Source organism: Sceloporus occidentalis, unplaced genomic scaffold (assembly GCF_023333645.1).
Source record: "Sceloporus occidentalis isolate IW3139 unplaced genomic scaffold, rSceOcc1.0.p SCAF_110, whole genome shotgun sequence".
Lineage (NCBI taxonomy): Eukaryota > Metazoa > Chordata > Lepidosauria > Squamata > Phrynosomatidae > Sceloporus > Sceloporus occidentalis.
This window is the reverse complement of record NW_028317090.1, coordinates 944,675-966,113: the sequence shown is the minus strand read 5'-3', so window position 1 is coordinate 966,113 and position 21,439 is coordinate 944,675. Positions and strand designations below refer to the sequence as shown.

At 42.5% G+C, this 21,439-nt stretch overlaps 1 protein-coding gene across 1 annotated transcript in view; it reads left to right on the top strand.

Moving 5' to 3' along the window:
- Window positions 1-21,439, top strand: part of LOC149283168 (semaphorin-5A-like) — a 96,424-nt gene that overhangs the window by 39,653 nt on the left and 35,332 nt on the right. Inside the window, exons 5-7 of the mRNA XM_089497900.1 lie at window positions 3,364-3,462; window positions 6,296-6,509; window positions 20,632-20,917. Coding sequence (XP_089354026.1) covers window positions 3,364-3,462; window positions 6,296-6,509; window positions 20,632-20,917 — 599 coding nt within the window. The remainder of the gene's footprint in view (window positions 1-3,363; window positions 3,463-6,295; window positions 6,510-20,631; window positions 20,918-21,439) is intronic.

Below are 21,439 nucleotides of genomic sequence, written 5' to 3'. Positions count from 1 at the left end.
TCCGCTCCTGTCCTCTGTCACGGCCGACCTTCGGAGGTGGTCATTCGGTCACGTTTCCTGGTTCGGCAGGGTGAGTGTGCTAAAGATGAATATCCTCTCCCGTCTTCTCTATCTCTTTCAAACCCTCCCTGTCTTCCTCTCCCGATCCCTTCTTAAGCAGTGGACTAGGCTTTTTACTAGGTATGTCTGGTCCAACCGCTCTCCTAGATTGGCGCACTCTTATCTAATTGGCACTAAGGACCAAGCTGGCCTTGGCCTCCCGGATGTGGAGGGGTATTGGACTTCTTCCCACCTGCGACGGGTCGTGGAGTGGGTTTCATGTCCACACAAACAGTGGGTGCGCATCGAGAACTCCCTCTTTCCTACCGATATCGCGGCGATACCCTGGCTCCCGCCGGTGTACCGCAGACTCACTGAACCGGGGCATCTGACCGTCAGGTCGACGCTCCGTGTCCTCTCCAGGTCCCTGGCCAGGTATCCCCTTATAAGTTGCCCTGGTCCCCTTACCCCAGTCTCTTCTAACCCCGATTTTCCTCCCGGCTTGGCGTGTGCTGCCATAGCGCCCCTGCTCCCGGAGGGGGAGAGGGTACTCCGCGTCACTCACCTATACGCAGGGGACTCTGTTCGCTCCATCTCAGATTTTGTTTTCACGACCCCCGTGCCCTTTAGGCTGACTTTTCTCTTTCATCAGATTCGGCACTTTCTCTCCTCCTTGTCCCCCGCTTCTGCCGCCACCAAGCCCCTGACCCCGTTCGAACTTCTGTGTTCGGACTCCGCTGGTCGTTCACATCTCCTCTCTATCATTTATAAACTCCTGCTGGCACACCGTACCTCTAAAAAGCCTTATTTCCTTGCTGCGGGGGGTTACGTCTAGTAGGTTACAGGAATCTGCATACAAGCTCCTCACGAGATGGTATAGGGTTCCTGCTGATCTCCATCAATTCCTCCCGGACGTACCTCCCCATTGTTGGCGCTGTGGGTCCGATGTCGGTACTTACCTGCATCTTTGGTGGACCTGTCCTCTGATACGTCCTCTGTGGGAGGCTGTAACCGCGGTCATACGGGCCATAGACGATCCCAGTTTCCAGGCCACTCCTGAATTGTTTTTGCTGCACCACACGTCCTCCAGCGTGGGCTCCTACAAGAGATCTCTGTCCATCCATTTCGTTACTGCCGCCAAGGCTGTTATCCCTCAGTTTTGGAGGCAACCCAGGACCCCTCCCGTGTCAGTATGGCTCCGGAGGGTCAATTTTATCTGCCAGATGGAGGACCTAGTCATGACCTCTAGGGGCTTTGGTTATAAAAACGGCCTGAAGTGGCTTCCCTGGAGGCAGTTCCTGGCTTCCCCAACTTTCCAGACTGTTCTGGGTCGCTTTCTTGATGTACCCCCTGACTTGGACTTGGACGTGTGATGACTGGGTCTTCTCCCCCGTCCCTGGCACCCTTCCAGTTTCGGGCCCCTGTCTATTTTGGCCCTTCCCGTTCTCCTCTGGGATACCATCTACCTGGCGAACCTACCTTCCATTTCTCTCCGTGCATTGTTTTGTTCGGTTTTGTTTACTTTTGGTGGGTTTTTTTTGCTCTTATCTCCATTGTGGTGCTCCTTCTATCACAGTCCTCTGTACTGCCTCCCTGGTGGGGCATTTGTTCCTGGACCTGTATGCATTGTGCCTGTTATTGGTTGTTTTTTTTTGTAAGCTCTGGAGGTATCTGCTGTGCGATGTGCGTTTTTTTTTTTGTTTTTTGTTTTTTTTTACATGTGAACTGTTTTTTCGTCTGTATATCTTGCCTGATGTATACTGCTCTGTTACGATGCCCTGTGTACCGGTCCTTGTGTTTATTGCATCACTTTCTTTTCCTTCAATAAAAGGAGATTTGATAAAAAAAAAAAAAAAATAGAGGAAGATAAGTAATTAACAGAGATGCAAAAAGGATATAGCAAACAAAACTGTACAAGAATCAAATAGACAGAAAAAAAAAGACAATTTTCCAGTGGTCCGAGTGGTGGATACTTAAATTCTTTGTGTGGGACACAGGTGTCCAAGTACAGACACCTCACCAACTACTGCTCACCTATTCCTAAAAAAAATACCTAGGCCATAGTTGTAGGTTCTCTTTCTCGTTCTCTTTCTCTGTCTCTTTCAGTCTTTTGTTCCTTTTCCCCTCTATCCTTTTTCCCTTTCTTTCATTGCTCTTCGTTTTTGCTCCTTTTCCTCTTTCACTACCTCTTGCATCTCTCAACTTTCTTTGTTTTCTCTCCCACTTTTTAATATATCTTCTCCCCTTTTCTATATTTCTTTCTTCTGCGGACATTGCAACTCATTCCCTCATACCTACCATATCATCACTCCAATCACACCTCACCTCCATCACATCTCACGCCCATCAGACCTCATACCCATCAAATCTTACTACTTTCCTTCCCATCGCACATCACTCCCATCATACCTCACTCCAATCACACACAACTCTTATTCACCCAGCAATCACATCTAGTGTCTATTATACCTAGCTAGCCCTCATCACACCTCACTCCTATCACACCCAGTCATCACACATCACGCTATCATACCCAACTATGACACATTACACCTTACGCCTATCACACTCCTCTCACTGCTCCCTATTCCTCCCTCTTACATTGAGTAAAACTGGGATCTTCAACAGATGAAAAATGGGGGATAGATCAGAGGGAGCAGGAACGGAAGGAGGCGGCATGTCTAAACAGAGAGCTGGCAGCAGAAGAGGAAATTCCGCCCTTTTGAATAAGAAAGCCTCCTGCTCCCCCTGCTGCTACAAACAATACTGGCTTTGGGTTGCCAAAATTTTACCTATGCCGGCACCAGCTTGTAAGGGCCTGTGCCTGTAAAACACTGCCTGGGTGTTCCCCTACACACAAATTGAGGGTTCCCCTGTACAGCAGAGGGTTTCCCTGTGGGGTTCCCCTGTACACCAATTAGGGGAATCCTATGGGGAGCCCCGTATTTGCTGTCTGCAGCTCCATGACACCAACTGATCACACATAATTTGTTAGCCTAATTTCCAGTTTGTGCTAATCCTTTTTGGTGCAAAACGTTCTTGTTGTATTGCTTTCTAAGTCATTGCTCTTCTCTTGTCTGTAATTACCATTTATTGTTCATTATTTGATGCATTTTCTTGCAACTTGTTTTCATGCAACTACAGTAATGTGGTAAACTATTTTAATTCCTAAAATAAACAAACGTGTACTATTGAATACTATATATACATAAATAAATAAATGCATAAATACCAGGTTAATAAATCAGATATGACTCAAAATTTAGTGTATGCTTACAATTTCTGTTGTAATGTTTGAGGAAAATATTTTTTTGTATTTTGCAGGACGAATGCCAAAATTACATCCGTGTCTTGCTTGTCAGCGGGGATCATCTATTTACTTGTGGAACAAATGCATTTACACCTATATGCACAAACAGAACGGTACGTGAAAACAAATAAAACTATTTTTTGCACAGTTTAGTAACCAGAAAAGAAATAACTAATATATACTAATTATAGAGAGGGAAAAATTTAGTGCTTTTTTGCGCAGGACAACTCGATTATTCCTCTCTACCTTGTTGTCCTTCTTAGCTCTACCTCAATCCTGCAGTCCTGATAGCACTGCACATGCGCACAACTCTACATGATTGTGCACATGCGCAGTAAGCTTCTCCTACTAGTGATTCGGGACACCAGAGGGTGGAGCTTGAGAGGTAAGCACTACTGCAAAAGTTGGAAATGGCAGTTCAAAATGCAGAAGGGTCGCAGAAGTAGGCATCCAGTACTAAAGCAAGGATAAACATAAGCCATACCAGCAGGATCTGTGTTCAGGCCTGGTCATTCATCCATTACAACGAGTCACCTCTAAGTCCATTTTTATCAGTGCCCTGAAGAAAAAAAAAAGGCATAAAAAATGACAGCCCACTGGTGAAGAAATATTATGACTCTCTATGTCCAAAATATTTTCCCTGACACTTGAGTTCCCGCGAAGCACAACACGCATGTTGCATACCACAAGATTTGCAAGTAATCAAAAGCATTGCATGAGTGATCCTATAATTGATACAATGTTTCATATAATTATTTTTTTGTGATAAAAGACCTTACAATATTAGGTTTAGTAACCAATTTCCTGGGTTTGGAAGTCCTAGCTCCACAAGGGAATATGTTACATTAAGCCAATTTATTTTCTTATTAACCTTAGTAGAGGAAAAGACCCACAGTAGAGCCCTGCACGGGACTGCTTTTTTAATCCCGCTCCCGCAATGTGGGTGTTCCGCTCCCGCCACATTTGTGGCCAATCCCGCCCGCTCCCGCCACATTTGTGACCAATCACGCCCGCCTCCGTACCTGATTTCCCGCGCAGTCCCGCAAGTTGTTCCCTCACAGCATCTCTTCTCTTGCTCCGCCCAGGAACAAGGCGGAGTCACAGGAAATGACGTCACATCACGTGACTCCGCCTTGTTCCTGGGCGGAGCAAGATAGGAGACACTGTTATGGAGCAGCGAGAAGACAGCCTTGCGGGACTGCGCGGGATTACCGGGACCCGCAGGTACAGTGCCTGACCGGCCGCAAGTTTTTTGGCGGGACCCGCCTCCCAATGCAGTCCTCTAACCCACAGTACAAGCCCAACAAGAAGTAAAACACACTGTGCTGGGAATCATTTGTTTAAATTCAAGATCACGTATCAATATAGGGAGATGTTTATTAGTAATCTTGCATATCTATGTCCATTATTATATCCATGGCTATATTCAGTAACAAAATATATAATTTTGAAATGATCATCACAAGATTGGGATTGGTTTTTATTCTTGTAATTTTGGAGTAATCGCAGAGAAAACAACATGATGACTTGGCTTCGATAACCAATTAATATGACTATTCTCTGTCAATCCTTTGATTTGTGCGTCATACATAGACATATATGAACAAGTCCTTTTTAAACCATAACATTGACCGATTGGTATAGTTGGAGTGATATGTTTAGGATGACCACTCAATGCATGTAGTAAGGTATTCTGAAATAAAAAAATTGTTTGTGATAACTAGACATGTACACAGCATTGGCTGTCAGGGTTGGTGTTAGAAGCATTGGAGCAGAGGATGCTATCTTTTCCCAGGCACCCCTACCAGGTGGTCTGCAGTAATAGGTAAATAGGACAAACTATATAGAGGTGGAGCTTAAGCGTGCTTCAAAAGACATAGTCAAGAATAGTCCGAATGGTCAAGACAGGTGGCAAACAATCAAATGTGTATTCCAAGCTTAATGGTTAATGGTTAATGGTAGAGACGAACAGAATGAACTAGGAGGCAAGCAAGAGTTCAAATACAGGAGAATCCAAAGAAGCCAAAGCCCTGGAACACTGTGGAAGGTGCTTTAGCCTACCCCGCAATCACAGTTGCAATTGCAGAGTTTTTATGCTGTTTGACAGTGGGCAGAAAAGGAGGATCCCTTAGCATGAGAGGTAAGGGCCAGAGGTTCCTGATATTGGGACACTTTCTGATAGTCAAACATAAATCCCCCCAAAAATTTGCCATAAAACTGGAATGTAAATGTTAAATTCAAAATTTTGGAGTTAAAGAAATATAGCACTTGAAGTAACAAGTGGGAATCACCATCCCTAGTAAACAGTAAATCATTAATATAGTGACCATTCCAAACAATGATTCATATATCCAAAGACAAAGGACCTTTACCAAAAAACAAAAATACGAGTAGCATATGATGGGGCAAACCTAGTCCCCCATGACGGTCCCTTGTTTTTGGAGAAAACAATCTCCAATATCTTAATTAGAGGAAGATAAGTGGAATATATTCCACATATCTTCTGTGTTTCTTTCAGAGAACATGTATCAGTCAATTAACTTTAGAGATGCCCTTAACTTGTTACGTTTTGGTGGAGCCTTTAATGGTTTGCATATGTGAATTAATCTCCATTGTCACCGTTTTATACTTTTATACTGTTCCCCAAGTGCTCCATAACTTGAATACTTAAAAAAAGCTCCACGTTGTTAGTTACCACTAGGTGTCCTTTTCTAGTTGATGTCTCCACTAATTGTGACATGAAGCAGTCATTTAACAGGTTTCAAAAGTTGCTATCCTTTTTCTGAATTGCTTTTTCCAGTGTTCTTGTCAATGTCTGGGTGATAAAATCTCAAAAATGTTGATGTTAATAGGTGATTACATTTAAGTATGAATTCTATGTGTTCTGTGTATTTATTTAGTTATGTAACAATTATGGACTAATTGTGAATTCTTTTGTTCTTGCAGCTTAGCAATCTAACAGAAATACACGATCAGATTAGTGGTATGGCCCGTTGCCCGTATAGCCCTCAACATAATTCTACTGCCTTGCTTACCTCCAATGGAGAATTATATGCAGCAACTGCAATGGATTTTCCTGGAAGAGATCCTGCAATCTATCGTAGCCTTGGAGGTCTTCCACCCTTACGCACGGCTCAGTACAATTCTAAATGGCTTAACGGTATGTTTTCACTCTAGCATTTTGAATGTCAGAGAGGATGAAAAAAAAATGTCGAAGATGTTTTCTTATTGTGTAGAACCTGAAGGCTTAAAATTAGACGGAGAAGAATGTGAAAATCAGAACTACCATTGGCGTTTCAGTGACATTAAGGCAGGGCCACCCTAAGCCTGGGTCCAAGGATGAAATGCTGACACCACACACACACAAAACCATGCCCACAAAACCACACCCATCCATTCTGTTACATGATATTTATATTAATAAATTCACTCACCCCTAACTCTATCACACACTCTCAGTGTCTCCCACACTCTCATTCACCTTCTACCACACTCTCTCACGTTCTCCACTTGCTGCTTCTGTGTCCATGTCTCCTTTCCTGCAGCTCTGCTTTTTCTCTTGCCTCTTCTATCTTTGTGCACTTTTCCATGAACCTGGCTCTGTGATGCACTTCTGTAAAGGGGCAGGGCTTGAAGACACACCCTCTCCCCCCATTTGGAGGAACAGGCAAGAAGCTGTCACCGTGGCATTGCCTTTTGTGGAAGCGCACCGAGATGCTAGAATAATGCAGATAGATTTATGGAGAAAGAGAGGTGCACAAACCCTTCTCTTTCTTCACAAATGTTTCCCGAATGAACACTCCTTCGGGCAAATTACCACCCCTGTGGACCCAGGGTCCATTGGGACCCATCTAAGGGTCAGCTCTGCATTAATGGCCCCACTGGAAGTTGCTTAAGGCAGAATCTGTAAATTCAGTTATGGTCGACAGAAAGGTTACCTAAATTAAGCTGCACTGTTTTTTTTCACTTAGAATTACTAATTGACCATTTAAACATTATGTAATTAATTTAGTAATAAATATATAGATTAATTGGAAAAGGGCGTTTGTGTCTTAATGGCAAGAGCCAGGTGGCAACTTTATATCTGAAATATTTTATTGTAATACTATAGAAAAATTAATCCTGTTGCTTAAAATATTGAACTCAACAGCAATAATCAACAAAGTCATTTAAAATGTCTTATGCATTCTCCACTCTGCATTCCACTTTATAGAATCCAGTTGTATGATAAACGGAGAGCATGTCTTTTATGTTGTTGAACCTCTGTCTTCTGTTGTGTATGTCCTACCTCCACTGATCCATGAGTTGCCTTGACACATACATTGCAAGTTCAGCCTCACCTCATTGTGTTTCACCAGCAAATGGTTTTTTGTTTTATTATAGGATAAGATAATCAAATAAATTTTTACTCATATCTCCCTGACAACAATGTACTGTAAATAAATAGATAAATAATAATAGATAAAATAATATGAGTCAATACATCTTAAAATAAAATAGGCTAATTTTATAGCAACTTCTACATCAAGAAAAGCAGTGTTGGTGTTTTCCTGTTTTGATCAATGGCATGCCATGGTGCTTGGCACAAGCAACATTTTGGATTATACCCCTTCATTGAGATAATTCAATTTTTTATCTGTGTATACACAGTCGTAGCGTCCATGTAGCCATCTTGTTAGGTAAAGTTACATAATAAAGGGCAAATAGCAATATCCATCAATGGATTTGTTTGCAGGGAATAATATGTTGGTAGAATTTTAAACTGAAGCTTGTTCTATCTACTTTTAATCAGTCTGTGATAGTTCAGTAATAGCAGCCAAAATATGAATATTGTGCAAAACAAATATGAGGTCCTTGACCAAGAACTGGCAGCGCTTCATAGCCTGTCCTACAGTGGGTCCTGGCTTAGGAGTATCTCAAGTTTTAGCTCTCCTGTGTCATTACAGAGGAAAAATCTCCATATATCAGTCTGATTCTGCGCAAAGAGCAGTCCAGAACTGAAATGTGAGGCAAATTTTCCCTGCACGAGATAACCAACAAACCCCAGAAGCAGTGGCGGAACTACCGGGGTCACGACTACGACCGGGCCCTGGAGTTCTGCCAGTCAGGGGGGCCCAAGGGGTGCCGAGCGGTTGCTGAAAACGACCGCTCGGCACCTCTTGGGCCCCCCTGACTGACAGAAATGCAAGACTCCTCTGCTGCCCGCCGCTGCTGCTGCCGCTGCCGCCACCACCTGCCTCAGCGCTGCCCAGAGTGCAGTATTGGAAGCGTGAGGCATTTGTCTCGGGTGCTGGCGCTTTACGCTGAGCGCCGGCATATGGCGTCATATGCCGGCGCTCAGCAGTGAAGCGCCGGCACCCGAGACAAACGCCTCACGTTCCCAACACAGGAGCTGACGGTAAGTGACCTACAAAGGGGGGTAGGGAGGGAGAGGGTAGATCGTGAGAAGGGGGAGGGAGAGGGTAGATCGTGAGAAGGGGGAGGGAGAGGGTAGATCGTGAGAAGGGGGAGGGAGAGGGTAGATCGTGAGAAGGGGGTAGGGAGGGAGAGGGTAGATCATGAGAAGGGGGGGTAGGGAGGGAGAGGGTAGATAGTGAGAAGAGGGGGTAGGGAGGGAGAGGGTAGATAGTGAGAAAGGGATAGATGGGTTGGGGGGGGCCCTTAACAGATTCTCGCACCGGGGCCCTGAGGTTTCTAGTTACGCCCCTGCCCAGACGTATGTTTTATGCTTCATTGACCTCATCAATGGGGCACAGTTGGTATCCCACTAGGCACAAAGGAACAAGGATGTCCACGTCTGCATCTACCTTTTCACTTGGGGTGAGCCCCAAGAGATCCCCAAAGGGTAGAATATCGTGCAAAACAAATACTAGATGCTCAACCCAGAACGGACAGCCGCTTCCTATTCCTGTCTTACAATGGGTCTCTATTTGGGAGGATCTTAAGTTTTAGCCAAAATAAGAATGTTGTTGAGAAACTATTTATCTCCAAATATTTGCAACTAAGCAATGCTAGCTTTGTACACAAATATATGCTACGTAGACATGATATTCAATAATTTAATGGTTTAATTGATCCAAAGCAATTTTACATCATACATTTACTAGTTACACCACACTTAACTTACTGAAATACTGAAATCGTGTAAATATCTTAAATGTATAGTTTATGCATTGTTTTACTTTTCATTCTCCTATGTTGAAAAATAATACATTTATAGAAAAAAGCAGATAAGCTTTTCTTTCAATTTAGCGAACCATGACCTTTCTTTCCACTGAAGACTGGATTTTGTCAAAAGATATTAAGTTGAATTATTTATTTTGACCTTCAGCAAGTCAGGTGTGTTGTGGGCATTATTTTTTACTTGTAGTGTAGATTTCATGAGAAGAACAAAGAGAACAAACCATTTGAAAGAGGAAAATGTTATTTTTTCTTGAAACATGACAGCTGTATATTTAATTTAAATCATGTGACATTTTTGTTATATCTGATAGTAAATATCTTCAGAGGCAGTGAATTATCTCAATATGTCAAATGTCTAGTTGTGTTAGTGTCTAAATGTGTGTTTAGTGCAAGTATCTGAGTACATTGTTTTGGGTCTGGGTGTATTAGTGTTGAGTGGCTGTGTGCGTATGTGTTAGTGTGAGTGTCTGGACATATGTGTATCTGTGGGTGTGTAAATGTCTGGGTGTGTGTGCTAGTGAGTGCCCCTCCAGAGGCCAGGGTCTTGGATCCGGCCTTGGGTGGGAGAGGGGATGGGAGAATACATCAGGAGAGTTCAACTGCCTGATAATTTAATACATCATCAGAACATCTTCATGTTATAATTCTACTTTGGAAACTTAACTATATTTATCAAATCATAACTCTGAAGATGCTACGTGCTGTGTCCCCGTTTAAAACACAAACTGCAGGTAGGTTTATTTAATGAAATTATTAATTATTATTGACAGGCAACCTTTAATTCCTCCAGCAGAGGCAATCCATTTTTGATCCCTTAATGGCCAGTGACGTGCCTGGTACATCACAGAAAATAGCCAGTTAACGACCAATGATGTGCCTCCGACCAAGTGGCATGACTGGTGGCATGTACAGTATGAGTCATGGAGCTGAGTGATGAGGAAAGAGTGCAAATGCATGGTGGGGGGGATAATTTACCACCAAAGAAAAGTGTTATTTTTTTCTTTTCATTACAATGATTTTACTTTGATTATATATTGATTGCTATTGTAGGTAGCCATGCCACCCCACAGCCACAAAGCCCACTGTTCTAAGTGGTTGAATGTCAATATTAAATTATTATATGGACTATAGTCACATGTGCATATTTGATGGGGTCTGAACTATTCCATTTTGCCACTAGGCATGATGAAAGGAATTTGGTGATGACTGCGTATTTAAGATGTTGTGCCACTTTCAAATAAACCTTAGATCTGCAACGTTAATATTTCCTGTGAAGGTTAATCACAAAAACCAACATAAATATTTAAGAACCAAATGTTCCCAGCACAAAAATATAATAATTTAGCAACTGTAAATAATTATTTTTTTAAGGTGAGGTTGGGCATTCCACAGTACTAGACATTTTATTTGTAATTTTGCATTTAAAAAAGTGTTAAATTCATCAATGCCTTGAGGTCATGTTGCAAATCTGAAAAATTCTCCCTTTCAAAGGTAGACAAAGGGATGACCTTTCTCCACTTAATGTGAGTTTTTATACCCTTTTACAGTATCAGTGTGAAGTTATCACCTTCAATGATAATATCTGCAATGATTTACATATATCTTGATTTATAAATATCATGTTCTTACTTTATACTTCTACATCCTTGATCTGCTGATCAAAAAAACCACAAATGCTAGTCTCACGTTTTTGGCGTAAAGCTTACACAGCATTCTACAGTAGGAACTGTGACGGATCGTCCTGTGCCCCAGACTGGACACATCCGCCAGCCAGCTCCTTCCTTCTCCCAGTAAGCGGACACGCTGTGGCTGTCCGAAGAAAGCAGTCACAGACCAGCACTTCCCTCAATCGTGAGACAGGACTTCATGCTTTGAGGTTAAAAACAGAACTCTCTTTATTACAAACACACAGAACTTATATACAATCTCCATTCACTGTGCACCGAACCCAACCCCCAATCCCATCAGCCACATCCCATCACAAATCCCATCAGCCACATCCCCTCACAAATACCATCAGTATACAGGGGATGTATCAGGTGAGGGGATTAAGGGATAACAATGGGTTTCCCCCACCTGTGTTATCCCCCCTGTAGTGCGGGTGCCGTCTGGGCAGACAGGGCTGTGCTGGCTGATTAAGAGCCCCAGCCAAATTATAGGATCGTCTCTTTGAAGGCTGGAGCTGCAGCCACATTCAAACAGGGTACAAATAAATATAATAATAATAATAACAGTGAAGATCAGACATGGTTCTTCACATTACTCCCCTCTTGTGCAAACGTCCGGCAGACACAGCCAGATCCCTAACGGATCGGATTGGGGATGACCGGGCCTCTACTGTCTCTAGTCCGGCGGGGTAGGGAGAGCGGGCGTGCAGCCTCTGGGGCACCCTGGCAGCCCCATGTCAGTCACCCAGGCTCCTGGGCCTGGCCCGTAGTCAAAGGGTAAGAGGCCAGCCCAGAAGCCTCTCCAGTGGGCAGCCCTCTTTAGTCCCCTCTGCCGGCATGGGAGACCTTTCTCCAGGGCTTCCTTTCCCCTCTGGGCCCTCAGCCCAGACTCGGCTCCCTCCAAACCTGATGGAACCCTCCCATGGTTACCCTGACTACGGGCTTGTCCCGAGTCAGCTAAACATTCCCCCACCCAAACAACAAGAGCCCACTCCAAAGCAGCAGCAGTTTCACTTACCCGTACCTGGCTCTCCGAGCTGGGGCTCGTTTTGCCCACTGGACCATGCCGCTGGGGAGGAGTGCCGGTTGCCCTTCCTCCCATAATTGGTGACGGTCGCTGGGGAGGGTCACCGCCGGCACCTCGTCCCGGATGCTCGTGCTGGGGAGAGCCAGATAATGGGGGTGTAAGCAGTGCAGGGCAGAGGTCAGCGACTCTCTGCCCCATTGCCAGTGCTTCTGCTGGTGCAGGGAACGGTGCTGGGCAGAGAACAGCGTCACTCTGCCCTGTGGCCAGCTCTTCCGATGGTGGTTCCCTGCTAGCAGGTGGGGACCCTTTGCTGTGGGGCGGGCAGAGGCCAGCAGCACTCTGCCCTGTTGCCGGCGTTTCAGCCAGACCGAGGATTGCTGGTGCAGGACAGAGGTCAGTGACGCTCTGCCCGGTTGCCAGTGCTTCTGCTGGTGCAGGGAACGGTGCTGGGCAGAGAACAGCGTCACTCTGCCCTGTGGCAAGCTCTTCTGCTGGTGGTTCCCTGCTAGCAGGTGGGGACCCTTCGCTGTTGCCGGCGTTTCAGCCAGACCGAGGATTGCTGGTGCAGGACAGAGGTCAGCGACTCTCTCTCCGGGTGCCAGCACTTCTGGTTGGTCCTCGTTAGCCGATAGGAACACTGTGCTGGGGGATGAGCAGAGGCCAGCAGTACTCTGCCCCGTGGCTGGCTCTTCTGCCGGTCTGGCATTTTGCGGTGCTGGGCAGAGGATCGCGTCGCACTGCCCTGGTGGGTCCCTGCTAGCAGGCAGGGACCTTTCACTGTGGGGCAGGCAGAGGCCAGCGGCACTCTGCCCTGTTGTTGGCGCTTCTGCCGCCTCTAGTGGAAACCCATAGACCGCTGCCTCAAATTCCGGCGACTGCATGCATTCCATAATCGCCCGGAAGACTTCCTCCCAAAAGTGATTGCCCACTTTCACCTCTTCGGGCTCTGGCTGCAATACCAGGGGCAGAGTGGCTGAACCTTCAAGTCCGGAGGCTTGCCAATTACATTGAGCGGCCTCCAGAGCTCGCTCTGTAACATCTGTCGGCTCACAATGCAGGGCGTAGCGCCCCTCGAACAGCGCCAAGTATTCTGCCTCGAGGCACCATTCTACTAGTCCCTCAAGGTCTTGGCTGAGTTCACTTGTTGCAGTGGGCGGCAGGGCTCTCCGGCGCTTGTCACTAATGTCCCACCATCGGTCCATGTTGCCATTGCCAAAGACACCCCTTTCCTCGAATGCCTCCCACAACAGGCCAGGCCCGCCAACATCCATCCCTTCCGGAGAATGGGGCTTTCTGAATTTTCGCTGCAGGCCTCGTGCTTCCCAGTATATGGCTCGGTACTCCTCTTTGAGCCAATCTCCTGTCGGACCCGCCTCTCTAGCTCCGCAACCTCACCTGGAGACGCAGGTCCCCCGAACAAGTAGAGCCTCCCATTCACCTGGTCCCTGATTCGTTGTTCTAGGGTGGGCGGATGTTTACCTTGGTGGGCGCTCCACTTTTCTAGGGCCGCTCTCCATCTCTCAAACTCCCATACTAGAGTCTCCGATTCGAGGGTCTCGACTCCCCTCCAAGTCACCCGCATCCCGGTGACTGTTCAATCCACTCCATCTGTGGATCCGTTTGGCTCTTCCTCGCCAGGGTATAACTTTGTTCTGCGGCTAGTTGCTTTGGTCCACTCTGGTCTGGAAGGAGTATATCCCACCCCTGCCACCAATGTGACGGATCGTCCTGTGCCCCAGACTGGACACAACCGCCAGCCAGCTCCTTCCTTCTCCCAGTAAGCGGACACGCTGTGACTGTCCGAAGAAAGCAGTCACAGACCAGCACTTCCCTCAATCATGAGACAGGACTTCATGCTTTGAGGTTAAAAACAGAACTCTCTTTATTACAAACACACAGAATTTATATACAATCTCCATTCACTGTGCACCAAACCCAACCCCCAATCCTATCAGCCACATCCCCTCACAAATCCCATCGGTATACAGGGGATGTATCAGGTGAGGGGATTAAGGGATACAATGGGTTTCCCCCACCTGTGTTATCCCCCCTGTAGTGCGGGTGCCGTCTGGGCAGACAGGGCTGTGCTGGCTGATTAAGAGCCCCAGCCAGATTATAGGATTGTCTCTTTGAAGGCTGGAACTGCAGCCACATTAAAACAGGGTACAAATAAATATAATAATAATAACAGTGAAGATCAGACATGGTTCTTCACAGGAACATCATACCAACAGTCAAACACAGTGGTGGTAGTGTGATGGTCTAGGGCTGCTTTGCTGCTTCAGTACCTGGGTGGCTTGCGTTAATTGATGGAACCATGAATTCTGCTCTCTGACAGAAAATTATGGAGGAGAATACCTGGCCATCAGTTTGTGACCTAAAGCTCAAGCGCAGTTGGGTTATGCAGCAGGACAGTGATTCTCAACTTACAAGCAAGTCTACCACTTTATTGTTCAAAGAAAAACAATTAAGGTTTTTGAGTGACCTAGTCAAAGTCCTGATCCAATCCCATGATGTGGCATGCCCTAAAAATGGCAGTTCATGATTGAAATCCATCCAATGTGTCTAAATTAAAACAATTCATTCAAGAAGTGTGGGCCAAAATGCCTCCATATCGATGCAATTACTTTTTAACATGGGTGATATTGATTAACGGTTTACCGTCAATAAATGAAATGATCATCTAAAAGCTGCATTTGTGTTTATTCACACTTGTCTCATATTAAAATTAGATGATCACATTTAAATGTGACAAATGGGCATATATAGAAGGGAAAAGGACAAATACTTTTTTGCAACTCTGTATGATATTGTAGAGAAAGATGGCATTGTGAGAAAAGGAGAAAAGACATAAAATTAAACACATTTTTATATCAGGAAGGTTCCAACATATCAGGAAGGTTCAACTCAGAAATTGAGTTGCATGTAAAAAACAGATTATGAATCACTAAGTATAACAGAATTCCAAAGGTTACTCTTTGTAACGTTCAGTAGTCTAAATATGATTCTGGTTTTTTCCAGCATGGACAATTAGATGTGTGGAGAAGTAAAATCAGGAAAATAATTATTGTTCTGCTTGTAAGAAGAGACAAATGTTAAAGGTTGCGTGATGGGAATATAGATAGATGGCAAATATGGGTGAATCAAACTGGTGTTAACAAACTGTCAGACTCGGTGGTTAATTTATAGACTTGAAGCTAGTTCACGGTTTAATGGTTATATAACTAAACCATCTGAGCAAGGACCCTGAAGGAATATATGCTGACACTGTTTTAATGCTCTGCAAAGAGTTTCATAAAATTCCTTATTGGGTTATGCAGCCAGTGGACTTCAGGACATAGCCAGCACTCTCCCTCAACTTTTCCTGACCTCTTTGCATTGTATATTATATATGACACACTTACACTGAGCTGATTGCTTATAAAATAAATTCATACTACAGCTAGCAACCACATTGGATATTGTTTTATTAAAACTTTTTAACTTAAAAAAGCTTTATTGTGATAAGAATTATACATTCAGAACGGTATATATATATATGTTCAAAATATATAACCAAGAACAAGCTGCCAGAAATTACATTAAATGTAAAGGAATTCCCAGAGGGTCTATGCAGACCCAGCACCAGTGTCAAAAGTCAAAAAGGGAAAACAGAATTCCCTGCTCCCCAATCCAAAACATAAAACATTGCAAAACATAATGTAGTATGTAAGAGAGCATTTTGTGTCCTTATAAGATTCTACATGTGGAGTATTTTTTCACTTTGGTAATGTTACTAAACATAAATCTTGTTTTTTTTTCATCAGTGGCACCTGAAGAGAATATCAAACATTTTTTTCACATGGACTTTAGACTATGCATATAAAATGGTATAAAAAAAAGCCCTGCCCCCTCCAGTAATGGATAGTGATATCAGAGAGTTTAAATGTTTAACTTCCCTGCAAGTTCTTTCTTTAGAGAATAGATTCCAGTGCTAGTATTATGAAGTGGTTTGCACAGGACGGTTACAGGTTGAAAAAAAGATACAAAAACCATCAAGTTCAACCCAGGATGATAATTCTTACATATCAAAAATCACTTTGTAAACAGTATGGGGTAAACAGTATGGGGTATAAACTGTTACCAAGCAAGCAACCCTGAGTAAACAATTTTCACCTTGACTGCCTTTTTAGTTTTAGCTTTAGAAAAATACATACACCTGTCCATGGCTAAATACAGGTTGGGACAAATATATTACAACCTTACTTACAGTATGACCCTGACTTTTGTTTATGCTGATTGCAAAACTTAAATGTACTGGAAATCTGATGGTGTCAAATTGACATGGTATCCATGTTACTGTAAACAATGGTGTAGACAGCCACAGGTTATGTATCATTTAGATCACCTGACATTTGCAACAATGCACAGTATGTACTTACAAACCAAACATTTTTAGTCTAAAGGTCCCGGGGAGGGTGGTTGTGCGGTGGCAGTGTGGACTGTGTCTAGCCAGCGGGGCCTCCATAGCATACTGTGCCTGGCACTGAGCATCCGTACCCAGCAGCCTATGCTTTACTTGCATAGGGGGTGGCTGCAGTTCAGGACTAAAGCTACACCCAACATCTCTTATAGCATCACAATCTTTATAGTTTCTAAACCAAAAAGTAGGCCAGCTTTAGAAGAACAAAAATTTCTACTATCATTGATATCTTGACTTTTTCATCGGGGAATTTTGTGCCTTCAGAATCTAGAAGTACCATGTAGTCTTTGTTCTTCTATGTTCTTCTCTAGTAGTGCATTTCATCCTCTATAAATGCAAACCTAGAGAGAGACAATTGCTCTTTAAAATTGTTCCCTAGGAAAATGACTAATTCTATAGAAGTACACCTCTATTGCTCATTATATGAATTTTGTATGGTAGCTTCTAGTCACTTGTTTTGGTATGTGTAAAGTATTAGGTGGTCTCAAGTGGTTGATACTCAATGTTATGTGCTCTAAGGCAAGATGTTTGTTTAATTTTGGTAATGTTTACTGATTGGTATTTTTCAATGTGCACAGCAAAACACATCCTTACGTGAAGCTTGTATAATTGTAACTTGAATTAGAAGAATACAATCAAAAATTAGATATTAGAGTATTGCTATATCATAAATCAGGGGTGCATTAAGTTTCCTTCAATCAATCAATCAATCAATCTGCATTTGTGAGCTATACATTGTATTTACTAATATCACTTTGCTTAATATGTTAGATACTGGTCAGGTGATTTAAATGAAACTGAAAAGTCAGGATATTAACCAATAACCATGAATATCAAACTCTATCAACATGATTTTGTAAAGCACCTGCCTTGACAGCTGAATTACAGTCATGGAAGTGAAACTGATTTCTGGAAACTGGGAGAATAACAGAGAATTCATACAAGCCAGAAATAAAAGCAAAACAAAAAAAAAACCGTAATACTGTTGTAAGTTAGCTGATTTCAGAGTAAATTGGCAAGTGCAAAAATTTGCTAAAGTGCAAAAGCTAATTTGATATTCTGTGTGATGTAGATCATTAGTAACTAGCCAAATTATGTATTTTCAGATTTGACTTTTCTGTTGTGAATATCATCTTGTATACTTTGTGTATTGAAGGCAGATGCACTAAAATGTATTATTATTATTCAACTGATAAAGTTTATTTCGTTCTATTTACTGACTTTTTTAATTACAAACAATATATAAAAAAATCATGCTAAAATATTCTGTGAGCAAAAAATAAATAAAAGCCCCTACCTATGGTAGAAGCTGCAACTCATCCGTGGTCCAACAATTTGGCTAAGAGGGAGAGTGTGATTTTCCCAACTGGTCCTGCTCATCGGGCAGCAGGTGCCTGATACCCAGACCAGCACTCTGCCTGCTCACCCCCCCCCCATAGATACGCTACTGCCCTAGATAAAATCAATATGCTGTTTTGTCAGTTACTGGAGTGTTAGTTTTAAGACACAAACATTTTGACCCTAAACCAAGGAAGTAGAGATATATAAAAAAAAAAATCTAAACACTTTGAGCAGAAAAGGAGAGGTGGTTTATGGGTAGTCATCCCAAATCATGAATTGTGCATCACTGGATCAACTCTAAAAATGTTTAAACTACTTTACACACTTATGATTTGGAGGTCTCTTGTGATTGTGTGATGATTGCATATCGCACATATGTGGTATGTATGTGTTAAGTGGGAGATTTTTTGTGTTTGCCTCTTTAAGGTAGCACAGGGGAAAAGTTAGAGAGAAAAAAAACAATTCTGTTTTCCTGTTAGATTTTGTGTTTGCTAAGGATCACATAGAAAGTAGGGTGTCGTTGAAACAACTCTAATGAATCGGGGGCCTATTGTTACTATGAATCGCTGACATGCCACATACATGTGGTATCTACGTGCCCAGGACTAGTGCAAGAATATTTCTTGTTTCAGGTAAAAAATCTTGTTTCATTCCAAAATGTGTTTATTTTGTGAAAAGGTAGGGGGAAAATCCCTCAAAATCCTGTGTTTCTGTTAGATTTGTGGTTGCAGTAGCCCATCTAGAAAGGTAGTTGGGTGTCTTTTAAATCCCCTTTCTTGTCTTTTTGAGGATTTTTTATTCACCTCGCTGAAACCACTTTTTATTTCCTAGCTGAAACCACTTTGAGCAATCATGATTTGGGGGTCTCTCATGGACATGTAATGCTAACGTAACACATATGTGTTAAGGAGACATGAGAAATTTTTTTTGGTCCAGGTAGGCCTGGATGTAGCGTCCATTCTTTAGCATGAAAAAGTTGAGGGAAATAACCAAACATCCTCTGTTCTTTGAAGTTTTGTGGCTGTTGTGGGCGACCTAGAAATAGAAGTGGAGAGTCTTTAAAATCTTCAGGTGCTGAACTTTCAATCAATATATAGTTTGTAGGCAATCACAAGGTGCATGTTCTTGGTTCAACCATGAACATTTTTTGACTGTAAACCATTTTGAGCACACTGCCACTGGACTCTGGAGCAGTGGAAACGTATTTTCTGGAGTGGTGAATCACCACTTCTCTGGCTGTCTGATGGGCAAGTCTGAGAACATTGCCTGCCTGACTGCATTGTGCCAACTATAAAATTTGGTGGTGGAGTGATAATGATATGGGGCGGTTTCTCAGGGGTTGGGCTAGATTCCTTACTTCCAGTGAAGGGAAATCGAATGCTTTAGGATACCAAGACATTTTAGACAACACTATGCTTACAACTTTGTGGAAACAGTTTGAGGAAGGCCCTTTTCTATTTCAGTATGCCTTTGCCCCAGTGCACAAAGCCAGGTCCATAAAGACATGGTTGGATGAATTTGGTGTGGAAGAACTTGACTGACCCGCACAGAGCCGTGACCTCAACCCCATCGAACACCTTTGGAATGAACTGGAATGGAAATTCAGAGCCATGCCTTCTCATCCAACAAATGTTCTACTAGATGAATCGGCAAACATTTCCAGAGAAACACCCCCAAAATCCTGTTTAAAGTCTTCCCAGAAGAGTGGAAGCTGTTAAGCTGTTATAGCTGTATTTGGAATGCAATGTCATAAAATTCCCTGTAGGTGTAATGGTCCTGTGTCCCAATACTTTTGTCCAATATAGTGTACATTTTATCATGCTTTACCATGGCTTTTAATAAGACACGTTTACTTAAAAAAAAATTACTTATGGGATGTTGTCATTTTAAAAAGCATTTATTATTTCTTTATAATATATTTGTAAGATAATATGAAAATATGTAATAATTTTTTTAAAATTTAAGACTTCATATCTTACCCCACAATGGAAAATTCACCACAGGTTAAAGAAAAGTTGAATTTCTGCTGAAAAAAAATAATACATAGTTTTCCATGGGTTAAGTGAAAACCTTTCATGGGCATTGTGGTTAAACAAAATGATGTGGAAACTGTTTAAAATGCCTTTGCCTCCTAGGGGAAAAAATTGGACCAGACCACTGGCGCTCAAAGGTTTAAGTGCACCTGCACCATACAAGTTTCTAATTATTCCAATGCCCCACCCCAAGTCAGAATTTAGAATTTTATCTCTTATTTATATCACAACATTAATGGTACAGTCCATATCTCCCAAACACACATACTTTAATCTTCATCAATGATTACATTGTCTTTAAATTTTTTTCATACTGTTTGTATTTTTTTTTTTAAATATTTTCGTGTTAACCAAGACCTGTTGTTATTTCCTAGTGTCATTTTAACATATAATCAACTGTATACATGGCTTTACGTAACAATACTCTCTTTTGCATTTTTAATTCTAAGGATTGAGTTCAATGTTGAAACATTGACAGTAGTTTTGTTATAGCTACATATTCTTACTAAATCATGGAAATCAACATTGCTTTATTGTATTCACATTTGATGTAAATCTTTATTTTTCAGAGCCAAATTTTGTGTCATCGTATGTTATTGGAAACTTCACATACTTCTTTTTTCGAGAAAATGCTGTAGAACATGATTGTGGAAAGACAGTATTCTCCAGAGCCGCGCGTGTGTGTAAAAATGACATTGGAGGGAGGTTTCTATTAGAAGACACATGGACAACTTTCATGAAGGCTCGAATGAACTGCTCTCGGCCAGGAGAGATCCCATTTTATTACAATGAACTCCAAAGTACCTTTTTCCTGCCTGAACTTGATCTAATATATGGCATCTTTACCACTAATGTGTATGTATTATTGAGAATTATTCATTTTTCCAAAAAATTAGCCTCTTAATGCCATAAGGCATACTACTTCATCTTATTACTTTCTAATGGATGCTCAAGTAACCCTTTAGAAATAATAATGCATCCTAAGTATTTTGTTGTCCCACTTCATTAGTCAGCCAGGAGCCAGTAACACTGCCATTATTTTTAACTGTGTAATCTACAGACTCTTGTGTTGTCTCTTCTAGTATGTGGAAGAACAACAAGAAGTTTCATGATATTGTTTAATTGAAATGTCTGTACTCAAGGTGAGAAATTCCATTCCAAGATTGTGGCTTCTTTATAGCCGTATGCACTGTGCACCCTGGGCACCCTTGGACAATACATGTAAAAACTATATCAAAACAATGCCCTATCTGTCCTTGGAAAAAAAAAATTGTGTGGGCACACTTAATATGAAAAGAACAAACATATTTGAAAAAATGGCAAAAGAAGCTCCAGTCACTAGCATGTGAAAGGCTTAAAATACATACAAAGCAGCTG